The sequence below is a fragment of the Trichosurus vulpecula genome, chromosome 1, assembly GCF_011100635.1.
Source record: "Trichosurus vulpecula isolate mTriVul1 chromosome 1, mTriVul1.pri, whole genome shotgun sequence".
Classification (NCBI taxonomy): domain Eukaryota; kingdom Metazoa; phylum Chordata; class Mammalia; order Diprotodontia; family Phalangeridae; genus Trichosurus; species Trichosurus vulpecula.
The window spans coordinates 34,772,858-34,790,269 of NC_050573.1; the positions used below are offsets into that span (position 1 = coordinate 34,772,858).

Consider the following 17,412-nt stretch of genomic DNA (forward strand, 5'->3'; position numbering starts at 1 on the left):
TGATCCTTGTTTGTTGTTGCTCAGTCATTCCAGTCATGTCCGACTCTTTGTAAACCCATTTGGGGTTTTCTTGGCAAAGATACTGGAGTGGTTTGCCATTTCCTTCTCTGGCCCATTTTACAGATGAAGAAACTGAGGCAAACAGGGTTAAGTGACTTGCCCAGGGTCACATAGCTAGGAAGTTTCTGAGGCCAGGAAGATGAGTCTTCCTGATTCCAATCTCAGTGCTCCATCCACTTTGTCACCTAGCAGCCCCTACAACCTAATGAGGGAAGACAAGATAGAAAAGGAAGCTGACAGGGAGGTGTGGAAGAGGGAGAGGGAAGGGAAGGTGTGTATGCTCATTCAACATTTATTCAACAAACATTTATTATTAAGTGACTCCTCTGCACCAGACACTGTACTAGGTAATAGAGATACACAGAAACACTAAATAGTTCTGACTTTCAAGGACTTGGGGAAAAAACCAACACATATACATTAAGGTCAATGGAAAATATATACAAAGTAGGTAGCAAGTAATTTCCAGGGAGGAGGAGGGGCACTAGCATCTGGTCCAAGTTGTTGGACAAGAGGTGGTACCTGAGTCAGGCTTTAAGTGAGCCTCAGATTCCAAGGGAAGATTAAGGAGGGAGGGCATGAGGGGAGTGGGAGAATCTAGGCAAAGGTCTGGAGGCAGGAGATTTGGGTATGGGGAATGACGACAAGTCAGGTTAGAACTGTGGAATTAGGATTTTCATGTTAATTGATATGCTATTTGTAATGAATATACTAATAGACTGGATTCTCAGAATTGCTTTTTCTATCTTGACTCAGACTTACAATGCAACTTAAATTGATTAATCAGACTTTGACAACTCAACGATCACTGGCATCACTGCCTCTGTACCTTAAGTGAAGCGAATCAAAGACTGTAGAACCTGTTCCTGTCATAGAGCTCTGGTCCTGTGACCCACCAAGTAATGACCCCCAAAGACTTGAACAAGGCTGTTCCCACAGAACTTCAGGACGCCAGTACCTTAGTATTGTGGGATTTGTGGGCTGGTCATGGGAAACCACTCTGGCCCTGGGAACGATGATCTGTAATCCACCTTCCCCCTTCCCTTCCTATTGTGATTTATGTCTATAATCCCAGTCTTCACTTCAGCAAGGTGGAATTCTGATCAGGAGAATTCCCAATTTGTAAATCTATCCCTCACAATGAAATTAGTTAATTGAACAGCTGCCTGATGACTGGCACTTTGTCTCTGGCCTGCAGTTTCTTCATTCTCAGGTTAGAGACTGGCTCCGTAAGATCCTGTTAACAGAATGTAACTCATGTGTAGGAAAGTGACAGGAAAAAAATTTTTTTTTCGTTCCATGAGCCAGATTGCAAAGGGTTTAAAATGCCAGAGGAATTTGCATTTCATCCCGGAGGCACGAGGAACCTTCTTGAGTAGGGCAGTGGCATGGTCAGACTGGTATCCCACAGCTGCATGAGAAACAGATTGGAGAAGGAAGAAAGCAGCCGGCATTTATTGCAGAAGCTAGCTTGTTCCTTACTTTCTTGGTAGTAGGGTTCTTCCTTTCTTATTTCAGTCATACAAAGGAGGCTCTTTTTGGCCAGTGGATCGCATGTTAGAATTCCATCTACCCTGGCATCCAGGATTACAGGATCAGAGATTTAGAGCTAGAAGGCTGATCATTCCCCAGAAACATTCTCTGTGTGACTTTGAGGAGAGGCCTTAGAAGTCAGCTAGTCCAGTTCCAGCTCACCATTTTACAGATGAGGAAAACTGAGGTCCTGAGAAACTTAAGTGATTTGCTACTGGGTTTGAGCCCAGTTACAAACCTAGATCATCCCTCTCCATTTCCAGCAGTCTTGCTGCTGTACCCCACAAGAGAACAGGAGAACTAGTCCAGATGAGGAAACTGAGACCTGGAAAGAGAGAGAAAGCAACTTTGTCCAGTCACACGCACTCGAAGAATACTCCCTGGAGCCATCTGGGTGGGAGGGGAGGATTCTGCTTTAGCAGAGGATCAGAGGAGCTAGCCAAGAATTAAGCTAGGGGAAAACAGTGAATGGATTGGATGCCGGAGGCAAGAGGAAGTTGCTATTTCGAAACAAAACCGAACCCCAAACTGCAGAGGTTTCCAGAAGAAAGCCCCTGGCCACTTTAAGGAAGAGCAGACCAGAACATACCCTGGCTGGCTACCCCAGATGAGGCCCCTCTGCTCAGGCCCAAGCTCAAATCCCAAAGGGTCCAGAGCTCCCCTGAAGGGGGTCCTTGGGATCAGAAGATTTCCTGGAGAGGCTGCTCCCTCCTCCCTACCCTGCTCCTGGTTAGCCTTCCTCAGCATGTGATTCACCTTCCAAGAGAGACCTTTGTCCATTTCCCCAGACCAGAAGGCTTCAGTAAGCAGGGCTCTGGCCTGAGTCCACCGAGGAAGGAGAAAAAGGGGGGGGGGAGGGGGAGGAGAAATCCAGGAGAGGAAGGAGGAAGGGAGGAAGGGAAGAGGGAGCAAGAGACTCTGGGGAAAGAAGGAGAGAGAAGGTCAAAGACAGGAGGACAGAAAGAAGAAAGTGAGAGGAGGGGAAGGAAAGAAGAGAGGAACAGAGGAGAGAAGAAGGGAGAGAGGGAAAGAGAAAAGAGGAAGAAAGAGGGGAGATCTAGAGGAAAGAGAGAAAGAAAGAGGAGAAGGGGGAGAAAAGGGGAAGGGAAGAGAGAGGGAGAGAAGGGAGGAAGGAAAGGAAGAGAGAAGAGGAAAGAGAATGCGAGGGGGACAGAGAAACGGGAAACCGGACGGTGGGGAGGGGCCCTGGCCATTATAATAAGTGACTTCAGCCATCCTGGGACCCCGGGTCGGAGGGAGGAGTAAGGAAGGAGGAAAAAGAGAAAAAGGAGGAGAAGGGGAAGAAGGGGGGCGGGGCCGCAACCACTTGTCTTCGAGTTGCGGAGGCGGCTCTAACTTAACGCCCGCCCTGCGCTGGAAGCTGGGGCTCAGGACAGGGTAAGTCCTCTCCCTGCGACGGGCCGCTCAGCCCCTCCTGCCCCTGCCCCTGCCCCTGCCCCTGCCTCAGCCCCCGCCACTGCCTCTGCCTCAACCCCTGCCCCAGCCCATGCCACCCCCATCCCTGGACTTGGAGTGGGGTGGGTATGTGCAGGGTGGCTCTGAGATGAGTCAGGGCCGCTACGTCTTCCCTGGAGGCTACTGTAGTGGGGGGCGCGGGATGGGACTGGACCCCGAATTCCTCCCGGTGGGTGGGTGCTGGCCATGGTGTTCCGAGCCAGCGGGCTGATACAGGCATGGAGCTGGGGCGGGAGGAGTTGCTGGGAAGACTAGCTGGCCTCAGTGACCTGATCTGGAAAGTGGGAATGGAGAGCCTACTCCGGGTTATTCCCCGCCCCCCTTCCTTCCCTTCTCCCATTGCCACTTCTCCCCGACCTCCTTCTCTCTCTTGTTCTCCCAGAAAGGGAGCTCTCCCTCTTGGGTTTGTTGTACCCTAGGAGATCAAGTTAATCTGCCTTCCCCTCCTCCACCCTCAGGAGCCTAGGAGCTGGAATGGAGCCCTGGGGCCTCTGCTGTTCCAGGCTTCCTTTCCCTCTCCTGAGCGTTGCCCCCCTTTCCTGTGCTTGCTGGCTGTGCAGAGACCCTATCCCCATTGCCCATCCCCCCTCAGAAGGGGTTTCCAGAGGGAAGAATTGCCCCCACCACCTGGCACAAGAGAACGCTGACTCTGTGGGTCAGCCCAGTTCAACCCAGCCCACCACAGAAAACATCAGTCCACACGTCAAAAAATGAAGACTCGAGTAACTGGCAAAAACCTTAGAATTTAGAGAACATCCGGTCTGGGAGGGACCTTAGAACTTGGAATGAAGATCTCGAATCATGGAGCATTTATTAATTTGGGCATGGGAATGGCAAAATATTCCTCCCATGCACCCAGGCTTGATGCTGGAGCTATGAAGATAAAAACAGAACCTGCTCTTAAGAAATTTACGTTCTAATGCCATGGAATATAGAATTTCATTACTGGAAGAGATCTTAGAACATAGAATATCAGAACTGCCAGGGCCTATAGAACAGGGAATGTCAGATGGGAGAGATTAGAACAGAGAATATCAAAGCTAGGAAGGGCCTTAGAACAGCAAATGTCTGGGCTGGCAGAACACAAAATGTCAGAGCTGGGAGGACCTTAGAACACAGAATGTCAGAGCTAGAAGGGGTATTAGGGAATGTCAGAGCTGTGTTGTATTAAAACACAATATCAGAGGTGGAAGGAGCATCTAGAAGGGACCTAGAACATAGATTCATAGAACTGGGAAAACTTTAGAAAAGACAATTGGAATTGGAATTCCCCTCATAAAGAACAGCCTCTAGCTTCCTTATTTTATAGGAGAGGAATCTTAGGTCAGAAGACGAAGATCGGCCAGCACAGCTGTGGCTGAGCTCCCCTGGGGATCCTGCTTCTCTCCATCTTTACCTCTTCTCCCTTCACTTCCCTTCAGAGCTCAGCTTTCCCTGAAAGTATTTTAGAAATACCCACAAAGCCTGCAGAGCAGCATCTCTGAGCAGGAAGGACCCTGGACTGGAAGTCATACCATTCCACATCCCTGCTCCTTCCTTGCCTTCTGTATGGCCAGAGGCAAGGGATTTCCCTCCTCTGGGCCTCCATCCATAGGAAGAAAGCATTGGACTTAATAATCACTGATATTGTCTGATGGACTGATTATCTCTTTAGATTCTGGTGACATCCCTCTGAGGGTGAGTACTGTAAAAAGGGGAATATCAGAGCTCCCAGGGTTGTTATGGGGATATTATTATTATCTCCCTCCCAGGGTGGTTGTGAGGATCAAATGAAATGCTATTTGTAAAATATTTAGTATAGTGCCTGACGCATAGTAGGCGCTCTATAAATGATAACTAGCATTATCATAATAATAACAATTATTATTATTATTATTAGCTCCCCCCAGGGTTGTTGTGAGGATCAAGTGAAATAATATTTGTTAAATACTTAGTATAGTACCTGACACATAGTAGGTGCTCTATAAATAACTATCATTATCATTATAATAATAATTATTATTATCTCCCTCCTAGGGTTGTTGTGAGAATCAAATGAAATAATGTTTGTTAAATACTTAGTATAGTTTCTGACACATAGTAGGTGCTCTGTAAATGATAACTATCATTATCATTACAATAATAATTATTATTATCTCCCTCCTAGGGTTGTTGTGAGAATCAAATGAAATAATATTTGCAAAGCACTTAGTACAGTGCCTGGCACGTAGTAAACACTATAGAAATGCTATTGCTGTCATCATTATCATTACTATCTACAACCCAGGGTTGTTACAAAGATCAAATGAGATCATTTGTAAAAAGCTTAGCACAGTGCCTGGCACATAGTAGGCACTGTATAAATGCTAGCTATCATTATTTTTTTTTATTATTGCTTCAGAAATTATCACTTCCATTTTACAGATGAGGAAGGTGAAGTTCAAAAAAGTTATGTGACTTGCCCAGAGTCACATACTTAGGAAGCAGCAGAGGCAAACTTTGAACCCAGATCTTCTTGATTTCTCCTCTGTTATTTGGGAGGCATTGAGGCCCATGGTGGCAGTTTCCATCGGAAAGGTGTTAGGGCTTGTACATCCCCTCTGTCCTCTCTACCAGGGTGCCTCCACCCTTAAGGTCATAGGATAGGAAGATTTCAAGCTAAAAGGGACCCATGGAGGTCATCAGCTTCCACCCCCTCATTTTACAGATGACTAGACCGAGACCCAGAAAGGAGAACTGGAATCACAGGACTAATGATTTCGAGCTTTCCAGCTTTAAGACACATTGCTGCCCTTCACAGCTTGTCATCTAGTCAAACTGATTTTCCTATTGTACCTTATTTATGGCCCTCCATCTCCCACCTCCACACCTTTGCACTTGCGGTGCCCCATGCCTGGAACACACTGCCTCAACTCCACCTCTTAGACTCTTATTTCTTCAGGAATTGGCTGAGAGTACCATCTTCTACATGAAGCCTTTCTAACTCTTCCTGATCACTTTGTATTTATTTGCATGTATTTTGCATACTCATATAGTTCATGCTGTATATATCTGCACATATACATACCTGTGTACATAGGCACATGCATGTACAGATAGATAATATATTGCCCATATATGTATTTATACATAGAATCACACACGTACATGTCTCCCCCCAGATGTGAGCTCTTTAAGAGCAGGGACTGTTTCATTTCTGGTTGTATCCCCGGCATCCCTGGCACAATGCCTGGTTGGTTGGTTGATTGATTGATCTGGAAGGGGCCTTCTCAGTAATCACTGCTCTAAACCTCTCACTTTACAAATGAGGAAACTGAGGACTAAATCCTGTAATCTGCTGATGAGGACACCATAGTCAGGAGTTCTCGGGCTAACTATTTAGGTCTTATGGGGGAGGTTGAGGTGGCACAGTGGACAGAGTGCTCCTCAGACTGGAGTCAAGAAGACTCATCTTCCTGCCTCAGACACTGACTAGCTGTGTGACCCTGGGCAAGTCACTTAACTGTATTTGCCTCAGTTTCCTCATCTGTCAAATGAACCGGAGCAAGTCACTTAAGACTGTTTGCCTCAGTTTCCTCGTCTGTCAAATGAACTGGAGAAGGAAATGGGAAACTGCTCCAGGGTCTCTGCCAAGAAAACCCCATTAAGAGTCAGACACAGATGAAGAACAAGAACAAAACTTCTTTGTCTCTGGTTGCCCAACTGAAGATACTCCCAGCTCTTGGGGTAACAGGAACCAAATATCAATTGTCTGGGAGTGTCAAGGTTATAGGAATCCTCACTCCCCGAGGGTGCTTGGCCATCCCTTCTGCCATAATGTTATGCTTGGAGGCTCTTGGTTGCAGTTTCCATGGGAAAGGTGTTGAAGTGTGCACATCCCTGGGTCCCTAGGGGATTGTGGTTCTTGCCCTGGTTATCTGCTATCAGCAGAGCTTCCGGGAGGCCCCTCAGCCAGCCCCTGTCTTGGCAAGCAGGTTGTCTTGTGTAAAGCCGGGGTTTCACTTGATTTCCCTTGGGGAGAAAGCTGCGGGGAATGGAAACAGGACTCTGCACGCAAGAGAGGGTAAGCTGGTGACTGGACGTTACCAGAGCATGGGGCAACGTGAGGTTTTGAAAACTTTCTTTGAAAGGAGATTTGCACAACTCCACAGTCATTTGGCAACAGACAGGAAACAAGGGGCATTAAGATGCTCTGAGTAAATTCTCCTCAAATAATCCCCACATGATCACAAGATCGTGGATCTAGAACTGAAAGGAACCACCCTTAGCATCTAGTCAAGCCAAAAGCATTTATTAAGCACTTACTGTATAGTCAGGACAGCAATCAAGCCAAAAGCATTAATTAAGCCCTTACTGTACAGTCAGGATAGCAATCAAGCCAAAAGCATTAATTAAGCCCTTACTGTATAGCCAGGATATCAATCCAAAAGCACTTATTAAGCCCTTACTGTACAATCAGGATAGATACAATCAAGCCAAAAGCATTTATTAAGCACTTACTGTACAGTGAGGATAGCAATCAAGCCAAAAGCATTTATTAAGCACTTACTGTATAGTCAAGATAGCAATCAAGCCAAAAGCATTTATTAAGCACTTACTGTGTAGTCAGGATAACAAGCCAAAAGCATTTATTAAGCCCTTACTGTATAGTCAGGATAGCAACCAAGCCAAAAGCATTTATTAAGCACTTACTGTATAGTCAGGATAACAATCAAACCAAAAGCACTTATTAAGCACTTACTGTATAGTCAGGATAGCGATCAAGCCAAAAGCATTTATTAAGCACTTACTGGACAGTCCAGATAGATAGCAATCAGCCAATCAATTAGCAAGCACTTATTACATCCCCAGCACTGGGGCAGGTGCTGGAAATAGAAAGAAAAATCAAAAACAATCCCTGCCCTTAAGAAGCTGACATTCTAATGGTCAAGACAACTTATATAGAGGCAAGGCAGCAGGAAGGTGCCCTTGGGGGTGGAGGGGATTAGCATCTGGGACAGGGTGGAGGAGGTGGGGTGCTTTGAGCAGAGTCTTAAAGGAAGCCAGAGATTCTAAAATTAGCAGAGGCGAAGAAGGAATGCATTCCAGCCATTACACCTGAAAAAGAATCCCTTCTATAATATATTTTACGTGTGTGTGTGTGTCAAATCTAAATTGCTATTACATGTATAGATGTGTCTATAGATATAGATATATATGTAAATATAGATATCTAGATATAAATATAGCACCTCCAGGGAAGGGTAACCTACCACCTCCTGACACTGCCCATTCTACTTTGGAATAACTTTACTGGTTAGGGAAGTTTTCCTTAACTCAAAGCTAAAAAATAGATTGATTAGAAAGGGGAGAATGGGAGTGGGCACCTACGTGGTTTAGTGGATAGAACACCAGGCCTGGAAACAGGAAGACTTGAGTTCAAATCCAGCCTCAGACACTTACTAGCTGTGTGACCCTGGGCAAGTCCTTAACCCTGCTTGCCTCAGTTTCCTTATCTGTAAAATGAGCTGGAGAAGTAACCATTCCAGTATCTTTGCAAGAAAACCACAAATGGGGTCACAAAGATTCAGGCATTACTAAACAACAACAACAGTGACAGAAAGGGGAGAGACTGGAGACAGGGAGACCAGTCAATCAATGAATACTTGTTAAGCACCTACTAAGCGCCATTCCTACATTCCTGCCAGTTCAGTGCTACAAAGACCAATTACAGGCTATTTTAATAGTCTAGGTAAGACAGAATAGATTGAAATGGATTGGTGGCTGTGTGAGCAGAGAGATGGGGATGGATTCGAGAGATGCTGTGGATATAAATTGTAACCTCCTTGAGGGAAGGGCCTGTTTCATTTTTGTCTTTGTATTCCTAGCACCTAACAGAGTCCCTGACACACAGTAGGCACTTAAATGTTTGGTTGAATTTAATTAAAGTGACTGAAAGAAATGTTGTGGAAGTCTCAGAAATTGAGTAGTTATGAGGGCAAGGAAGGTATTAAAGATCACCACAGGTTATGAACCTGGGTGGCCGGGAGGATGATGGCTGGTGCCCTTTGTAGAAATAGGAGAAAGTCTGGAAGGAAGATTGAAGTTCCATTTTGAACGTTTGAGACTCCAACATTTGGGACATCCAGGAATGATGAATGAGCAAATGAATGAATGAGGGAGTGAAAAAGCATTTGCTGTGACCTAGACACTGTGCTAGGCACTAGGGATACAAATTCAAAAGCAGGCAGTTGATGATTCCAGACTGGAACTCATGAGAAAGATTAGGACTGGACACAGAGGTCTGGGACTTTTCTCAATGATCATTGAACCTATGAGAGCTGGGGATGAACAGAGAGAAAAGAGGACCCAGGAAAGAACTTGCACTGAGGAGAATGGGAAGAGAATAAAGAACCAACAAAGGAGATGGAAAAGGAAGAGACATACAGGTAGGAGAACCAGGAGACACCAATGTCATCCAAGCCAAGGGATAGGAGGTTAAGGAAGAATTGTTCAATCGTGTTAGACCCTTGGTGACCCCATTGAGGTTTTCTTGGAAAAGATACTGGAGTGGTTTGCTGTTCCTTTCTCCAGCTCATTTTACAGATGAGGAAACTGAGGCAAACAGGGTGAAGTGACTTGCCCAGGATCATACAGCTAGGTCTTCCTGACTTCAGCCCTGGGCATTCTATCCATTGTACCACCTAGCTTCCTATCAAGGAATGAGGAAAAGATAATTGTATTAAGCAACTAAGAGCTCATTGGTGGTTGTTCAGAGTAATTACAGTAGAGTGGCGGACTTGGAGACCACATAGCAAAGAAATGACCACAAATAGCATTTATGTAGCACTTTGAGATTGGTAAAGTGTTTTATATATGCTCATTTATCTAATCCTTATCACAAGGCTATAAGGTATGTGCTATTATTACAGTACATTTTACAGTTAAAGAAACTGAGACAGACAGAGGTTAAAGTGACTTGCCCCGGGTCATGCAGCTAGTAAAGGTCTGAGGCTGGATTTGAATTCAGATCTTCCTGATCCCCAGGCCCAACAGACTCTATTATACTACACTGGTCATGATATGGAAGCAAGGATTTCAGCAGACTGCTCTTTCTAGTTTAGCAGTAAAAGAGAACCAAGATTTTGGGGGCCAACGGCAGCAAATGCAGTGTTTATGTATTGACAGCATACCTTTCCTTCAGCCTCAAAGTCATCCAAGGTCCTTCCCACTGATGCAGTCACTGCCCTCAAGGACCTCAGGGTGATGGGGAGAAACTAAGTGCAATGAACTGGGTCCAGACAAGATCTGTGCAAGATAAGGTGGAGCTAATCAAGAGAGGGAAGACCTAGTAGGGCAGTTGACATGGGTATGCCCATACCTTGGGAACATGGAGCTGGGTGGAGGATAGACTGTGGTGGGGAGAGACTGGAGGCAGGCAGTCCCCATCCTCCCGCCCAGCAGCCGAGGCAATAATCCAGGCGGGAGGGGTAAGGATCTGCACCATCGGGTGGTCTAGAGTCAGCCTCAAAAGGGGAAGGTTGCTTACTGGTGGTGGTAGAGGGAGGGTCTGGAGACGATCCTCCTACTCCCCTCTCCCATCAGCCCTGTGTCTACTGTCACCATTTTTCCAAGTCAGAAACCAGCTCTGACCCTCCCTCTACATCCCTCCCTTTGCCTCTCCATTCAGTCAGACTAGCCTGGTGGCTGTTGCCCATTCTTCCTGCCACCGTGACTTTGCATAGGTGTTCTTCCCCATGTTTGGAATGTACACCTTCCTCGCCTTCATTCCCTAGAATCTCTCGCTTTCTTTAAAGCACGTCTCTGTCGTCACCTCCTACAGAAGTAAGCCTTCTTCATGGTCCCGTCCCCCCCCCATTAATGGCATTCCTGCCATCTTGAAATTACTTTCTATATATCTACTATTTGATGACTTGTGTATGTGTTGTAAACTGCCTCCTTCCCAGTCCCTACCCCAATAGAATATAATCTTCTTGAGGGCAGGCTCTTGAGGTTTGGGCTTTGTACCCTCAACATCTAGCACAGTCCCTGGCGCATAGTAGGTGCCTGATACATATTTGTTGAATCCAATTGCATTTTGGAAGATGGGAGAGATGACAATGGTCTTTCTCCTTCTTAAAGCTTTTAAAATTAGTGCACAAGTATTTCTCAAGTGATCACTATGAGCCAAACACTGTGTGAGGTGTAGGTGATACAAAGACAAACACAAAACAGTTACTGCCCTCAAGGGGCTCACATTTTATTAGCAAATATATTTTCCCTAAGGGATGGGGACTGGGACTGTGAATTCATCCATCTAGTTCAGTTGTTTTCAGTCGTGTCCAACTACTCGTGACCTCATTTGAAGGTTTCTTTGCAAAGGTACTGGAATGGTTTGCCATTTCCTTCTCCAGATCATTTTATAGATGAGGAAACTGAGGCAAACAGGGTTAAGGGACTTGCCCAGGGTCACACAGCTAGTAAGTATCTGAGGCTGCATTTGAACTCAGGTCCTCCTGACTCCAAGCCCTGCACTCTATCCACTGTGCCACCTAGTTGCACAAATAAATAAGTATAATAGGAAATAGAAGGAGGGAAAGAGAACACTCGCTAATCAATGGGGAAGGATCAAGGAAGGCTTCATGGAGGAGGAGACATGAGCCGCGTGTTGAAGGAAGATGAGGATCCTCACACTGTGAGATGAAACAGATGTGTGTTCTAGGCATGGGAATGTCCAGTGCAGATGTCCTGAGGCAGGAGATTGGGTACTGAGTTTAGGGAACAGCCAGTAGTCCAGTTTGCAATGTAGAGTACATGAAGAGAAGGAAAGAAAGTCTGGAAAGGTAATTCAGAGCCAGACTTTGGAGAGCCTTGAATGCCAGGGTTAGAGGTAGCATAGTTGATAAAGTACTAGCCTTGAGTCAGAAAAACCCGAGTTCAAATCCTGCCTCAGACACTTAGTAGTCATATGATTCTAGACAAGTCACTTAACCTCTAGCCTTGGTTTCCTCATCTGGAAAACGGGGGTAATCATCACCTACCTTGAAGGGTTGTCAAATGACATATATTTGTAAATTGCTTTGTAAGGATTAATGAATTTTATAAATGCTAGCTAGCCATTATCTCTTTTTCCTAGAGGCAGCAGGCAGCCACTGCAGGTTTGGGGGTTTGTCTGGTTTTTGAGCAGAGAGGAGTGATTTGATTGGACCTATATCCTAGGAAGATCATTTTGATGATTGTGCACAGGATGGATTGGTGAGGGGGGAGAGAGACTAGAAGCAGAGAGAGCTGTTAGGAAGGTATGACATTGGTCCGGGCAAGAGGTGACTCCAGTCTCACCTGGGTGGCAGAAGGGTGAATAGAGAGAAGGGAAAGAACACACCTGGAGGGGTGGAGAAGGAGAATTGACAAGATTTGGCAGCTGACCCAATGGGAGGGGGGATGGTGAGGGAGGAGTCCCAGACGACTGAGAGGGAGGATACTATGGGGGTCCTCAACAGAAACAAGGAAGCACAAAGGAGCAAAGATGGAGAGTATTTGAAGGTCTATTGGGGTGCTCTGGGGAAGCCAGGCAAGTACCTGGGCTTCAGGAAGCCGCTGCAATGTTGGTTTTACTAACTCTAGTTTGGGCAGCTAGGTGGTGCAGTGGGTAGAGCCCTGGGCTTGGAGTCAGGAAGACTCATCTTCCTGAGTCCTAATCCAGACTCAAACCCTTACTAGCTGCGTGACCCAAATGGGGTCCGGAAGAGTAGGACATGACTGAAAAGTGACTGAAAAATGATTAACTGTATCTTAGAAGCCGGATACAGTGGAAACGGCTAACTCTCAAGTCAAAGGCTTCCTGCCTCTGAGGCCATGAGCACATCATTTAACTTCCCTAGGACTCAGTTTTCTCATCTGCGAAATGAGGCAATTAGACTAGATGGCCTCCGAGATCCCTTCCAGCCAAGAACTAGAATCCTAAAGAGAAAGTGCTGTAAACAACACTTTAAAACAAAGGTGTTGTTGTTTTTTTTAAATTTAAGATGAATGTGGGGCAGCTAGGTGACGCAGGGAGTAGAGCACCAGTCCTGGAGTCAGGAGGACCTGAGTTCAAATGTGACCACAGACACTTGACACACTTACTAGCTGTGTGACCTTGGGCATGTCACTTAGCCCCAAGAGCCCTGCCTTCCCCCCTGCAAAAAAAAAAAAAACTGTAAAAAAAAAATTTTTTTAAATTTAAGTTGAATGTGCTAGACAAGTGAACCTAACTGTATCCTTCTTTTTTCCAAAGTCTGTGACAGCTGAGACATGGATACAGAAGACAAAGAGGTGAGTGGATTTTCATCACTAGAACTCAGATGGGAAGAGACCATAGGGGGATGGGAGAGGAGGATCAGCCAGGGAGACCTGGGTTCAAGTCCTACCACTGACACAGCTTGGCTGTGTGACCTTGGAAAAGTCATTTGCCTCAGTGCCCAAGGCCCCTCTCTAAGATCATAAGTTACAGATGAGCAGTCTAGCCAAAATGGAGAAAAGGAGTTTCTGTACCTAGTGTTCCTCACATGGATGAAGACACAGATCCAGGCAATAGTGAGGAGGAGGAGGGTGTACATTCTCCCTAGTGCTTTAAGGTTTCCAAAATGAGCTTCTCTACACACCCACAGCGGCTGGTGGTACAGTGGTTAGAGCACTTGGCCTGAAACCAGGAAGACCTGAGTTCAAATCCAGCCTCGGACACTTACTGGCTTTGTGACCCTGGGAAAGTTACTTAACCTCTGTTTGCCTCAGTTTCCCGGATTGTAAAATGGGGATAACAATAAAAGCACCTACCTCCCAGGGTTGTTGTGGGGATCAAATGAGGTAATAATTGTAAAGCACTTAGCGCAGTGCCTGGCACATAGTAGGTGCTATATAAATGCTTACTCCTTTCGGATTCAGGCAGTATTAGTGCCATTGCACAGATGAGGAAACCGAGTCACACAGTAAGCGTCAGAGCCAGCTTCTCTGTTTTATTTGCTCCCCACTTTTATTGGTAAGTCTGCAAGAGGAGCCAGGAGAACATTCAGTTCATCCGGCTGGACGGGGAATTGGGGGGACCTGGGTTCAAGTCTCTGCTCAGATATGGTCCATCTGTAAAACTCGGGGCAGGTCACCTTCCAGTGAAAAGGGGTCTGGGGTTGATGCTGAAGCAGGAGGAAGGTGAGGAGGCCAGCGAAGACCATGCCGGGAGATAGGGAGTCAGGGGGAGGGACAGGAAGGCCCGAAGGCAGAAAATAAACCTCATAACAGAAGGTCTCAAAGCGAACTATGAAGCAAAGTTGTTTGTTTTTCTGCCGCCTAATTCTGTGATTCTATGAACTTGATCAGCCTTGTCTGTGTGTGTCTGGGGCGGAGGGAGGAATGTTCCAAGCAAGTCCCCTCCTTTCTCCAGGCCCATCTGTAAAATAAGGGCAGTACGGCCTATTGGCAGGCGCTATGGTGTGATAGCAAGAACACTGAACCTGGAGTCAGGGACCTGGGTTCAAATCCAGGCTCTGCCGCTGAGTACCTGTGTGACCTGGGGCAAGTGGCTCGCATCCCCTGAGACTCAATTTCTTCATCTACAAAATGGAGGGGAGGATTCCTGCCAGTCGTCTCATCTCTCAAACCTATTAGTGACACATCTAAAACCTTAGTATCGTAGCTACAGATCCCAAAGGGGCAAGTAGATGGATTTCACGAGATCTATGAACTGGGATGGGGAAAAAAAATCTTCATTTTCACCAACCTCTGCCTGAAATTTAGTGTTTCCTCCAATTGTGAATATAAGCAGTAACATGATCTCATGCTTCACCAGTTGTGTCTGACTCTTCATGACCCCATTTGGGGTTTTCTTGGCAAAGATACAGATATTCCCTTCTCCAGCTCATCTTACAGATGAGGAAACTGAGGCAAACAGAATTATGTGACTTGCCTAGGGTCACACACCTAGGTCACATTTGAACTCAGATCCTTCTGACTCCAGGGCCAGCACTCTATCCACTGCACCTCCTACTTGCCCATAATCCATAGCGGGTGGTTAATAAATGCTTGTTGGCTTTAATTGAATTGAAGCAGTATCTTAGATTTAATAGATGGGGGAAATGAGGTACAAAAACCCAGAAGCAACTTGCAGAGGATGACCTAAGGGTAGGCCTTGAATGCCAGGATGCAGCCTGGGCTCCAGACTCAGGGGGTTCCCCCTCCCAGACTCTTTGTACCAGGCCCCCAGGTCATGTGGGCTAGCCTGCTGAATTTGTGGTTGCCCTTCATGGACCTCATACTTCCTCTCTGCCCTTGAAAAGGAAAGTTTGCTACGCTTATTTAAAGACTTCCCTGATTTATAAAAAGAAAAAAACCATTCCACGTAATCTGCGCCCCGAGAGTCTGGTCAGGGTCCTGGGCAGCTGTGCTCCTATGCATCAGAGAACTCAGTCCTGTTTTCCAGGCCCCTTACCCCTGGTCCCCAACGATGGCTTCTCTCCCAACCGTGACTCGAGAAGGAAGCATTTGCTTGAAAGACAGAAGCCCAATAGAAAAATCTCCCATCTGGATTGTTCTCTGAAGTGAGGAAGGGGCAGGAACTTTGGTGACCAGACTGGGTGACAACCCAGGCTGTGGAGACAGGCTGTATGCGGATGTACTCAGACTGGTGGTTTCCACTGAGCTTGGTCCTTCCCCAGCTTTTAGCCTGGATGGGAAGTTTCTGGAAAATGGAGCAAAATCCATACCTGCTAACCCCAGATGCAAAGGCACATCAAGAGGCACCTTTTAGCCATCCTCTTCATTCTCCTTATTTCTGGACCTCTCAGAAAGGTTGTGTACCCATTGAGGCTTCCTGCTGAAGTGAAATGATTTGGAGTTTAAGACTATTTCAATTCTGGCTTTTCCTCTTACAACCCATGTGACCTTGGATATATCATTTCCTATCTCTCAGCCTTAATTTCCCCATATGTAAAACAAGGGGATAGGCCCTAATCAAATCTTGGTCCTATGATATCTTTTCTGTCTAATGGAGGGGAATGGCCCCAACAGCAGGGGTGGAGAGAGAAGGAGGATAATCCATGAGCATGTTCAAGCCGCCATTTGGATGATCAGCCCCTGTATAATACAGAATTGCCTGCATTTCTTTTTGGAGATTAGGTCTCCCCGTCTAACCTAGACTCCTGGCCCCACTCCTAAGAGTGATTGGTGCACAAACTTTAACTTGCTCTATTCTTCTAGCCTGGGCTGGTTCAGCTCTTCTTCAGCAGCCTGATAGCCCTCTGCTCAGTCTGGAAGCTCACTCTGTTGGTGTGAGACTTAGTGCAGACACGCAACTGACTCTAGCCCACTGCAGCTCAGAACTCCTGAGCGGAGGAGATCCACCAGCCCCAGCCTTGTCAGTATCAGGGATTAGAGGTGCGTGCTACCGCGCCTGGCCAAACTGCCTACGTTTCTAAAAAACAACCTTATCTGGACAATTCTTAGAACCGTATAATGGCTTCTTGGTGGCTCTTCTGTGTATCTTTTCTGCCTCACTGCGTGAGTTTTTTAAAAATGTCGGAGCATTCCTTAGACATCATTAAAAAAAAAACCCTTTCAAAATGCCTTTCAATATTGATTTCATGATTAAAAAAATACTGCTCTTTGCAAAAACAAGCATTTTATGGGCCCTGTTCCTAATATATCATACTGCGTGAAGAAAAATAGATTTTTTAAAAACTTGGATTTAAAAGGTAGGAAGCCAACAGGAAGTCGTTACAGATGAGAAAACTGAGGCCCAGTCAGTAAAGGGGGAAATGACACGGGATGTAGAGCTGAGCTGGGAGAGACCTTAGAGATTTGGAGTCGAAGAATTCCTTCTACAATATTCCCTACAGGTGGTCACCCAGCCTCTGCTCAGGCCTTCAGTGGGAGGGAGTCCGTTCTCCTGAAGTGGCCCATGACACTTTTTGTTGGTGTTGTCAAGTCGTTTTTAGTCGTGTTTGACTCTTCATGAGCCCACTTTGGGTTTTCTTGACAGAGATATGGAAGCGGTTTGCCATTTCCTTCTCCAGCTCATTTTACAGATGAGGAAACTGAGGCAAACAGGGTGAAGTGACTTGCCCAGGGTCACACAGCTAGTTAATGTCTGAGGCCAGATTCTTTGGGGAAGCTCCAATACCTGGAAAATTTTCTCCTTAGACTCAGCTTCAACTTGTCTCTCCAAAACTTCCATTGGTTGTTCCTGGTCCAGACCTCTGAGCTGGAGCAGAATAAGTCAAAAACCATCTTCCACACCACAAGCTTTCAAACATTTCCAGCTCTTCTTTTCTCCTCCCCTGACTTCTGTTCCCAAAGCTACTGTCATCTCCGGGCCACGCACCATCTTGGTCCAGCTTGTTAATGGCCCCCCTCATA

General features: G+C 46.2%; 1 protein-coding gene across 2 annotated transcripts in view; it reads left to right on the forward strand.

Moving 5' to 3' along the window:
- Positions 1 to 2,918: 2,918 nt before the first annotated feature.
- Positions 2,919 to 17,412, forward strand: part of HVCN1 (hydrogen voltage gated channel 1) — a 41,901-nt gene continuing 27,407 nt past the window's right edge. Inside the window, exons 1-2 of one of the 2 annotated variants that reach the window (XM_036741626.1) lie at positions 2,919 to 2,991; positions 13,304 to 13,341. In XM_036741626.1, the coding sequence (XP_036597521.1) occupies positions 13,321 to 13,341 (21 nt within the window). In that variant the 5' untranslated portion in view covers positions 2,919 to 2,991; positions 13,304 to 13,320. Of the gene's footprint in view, positions 2,992 to 4,709; positions 4,747 to 13,303; positions 13,342 to 17,412 lie in introns of those variants that run through there. The other variant, XM_036741627.1, reaches the window with a different exon arrangement.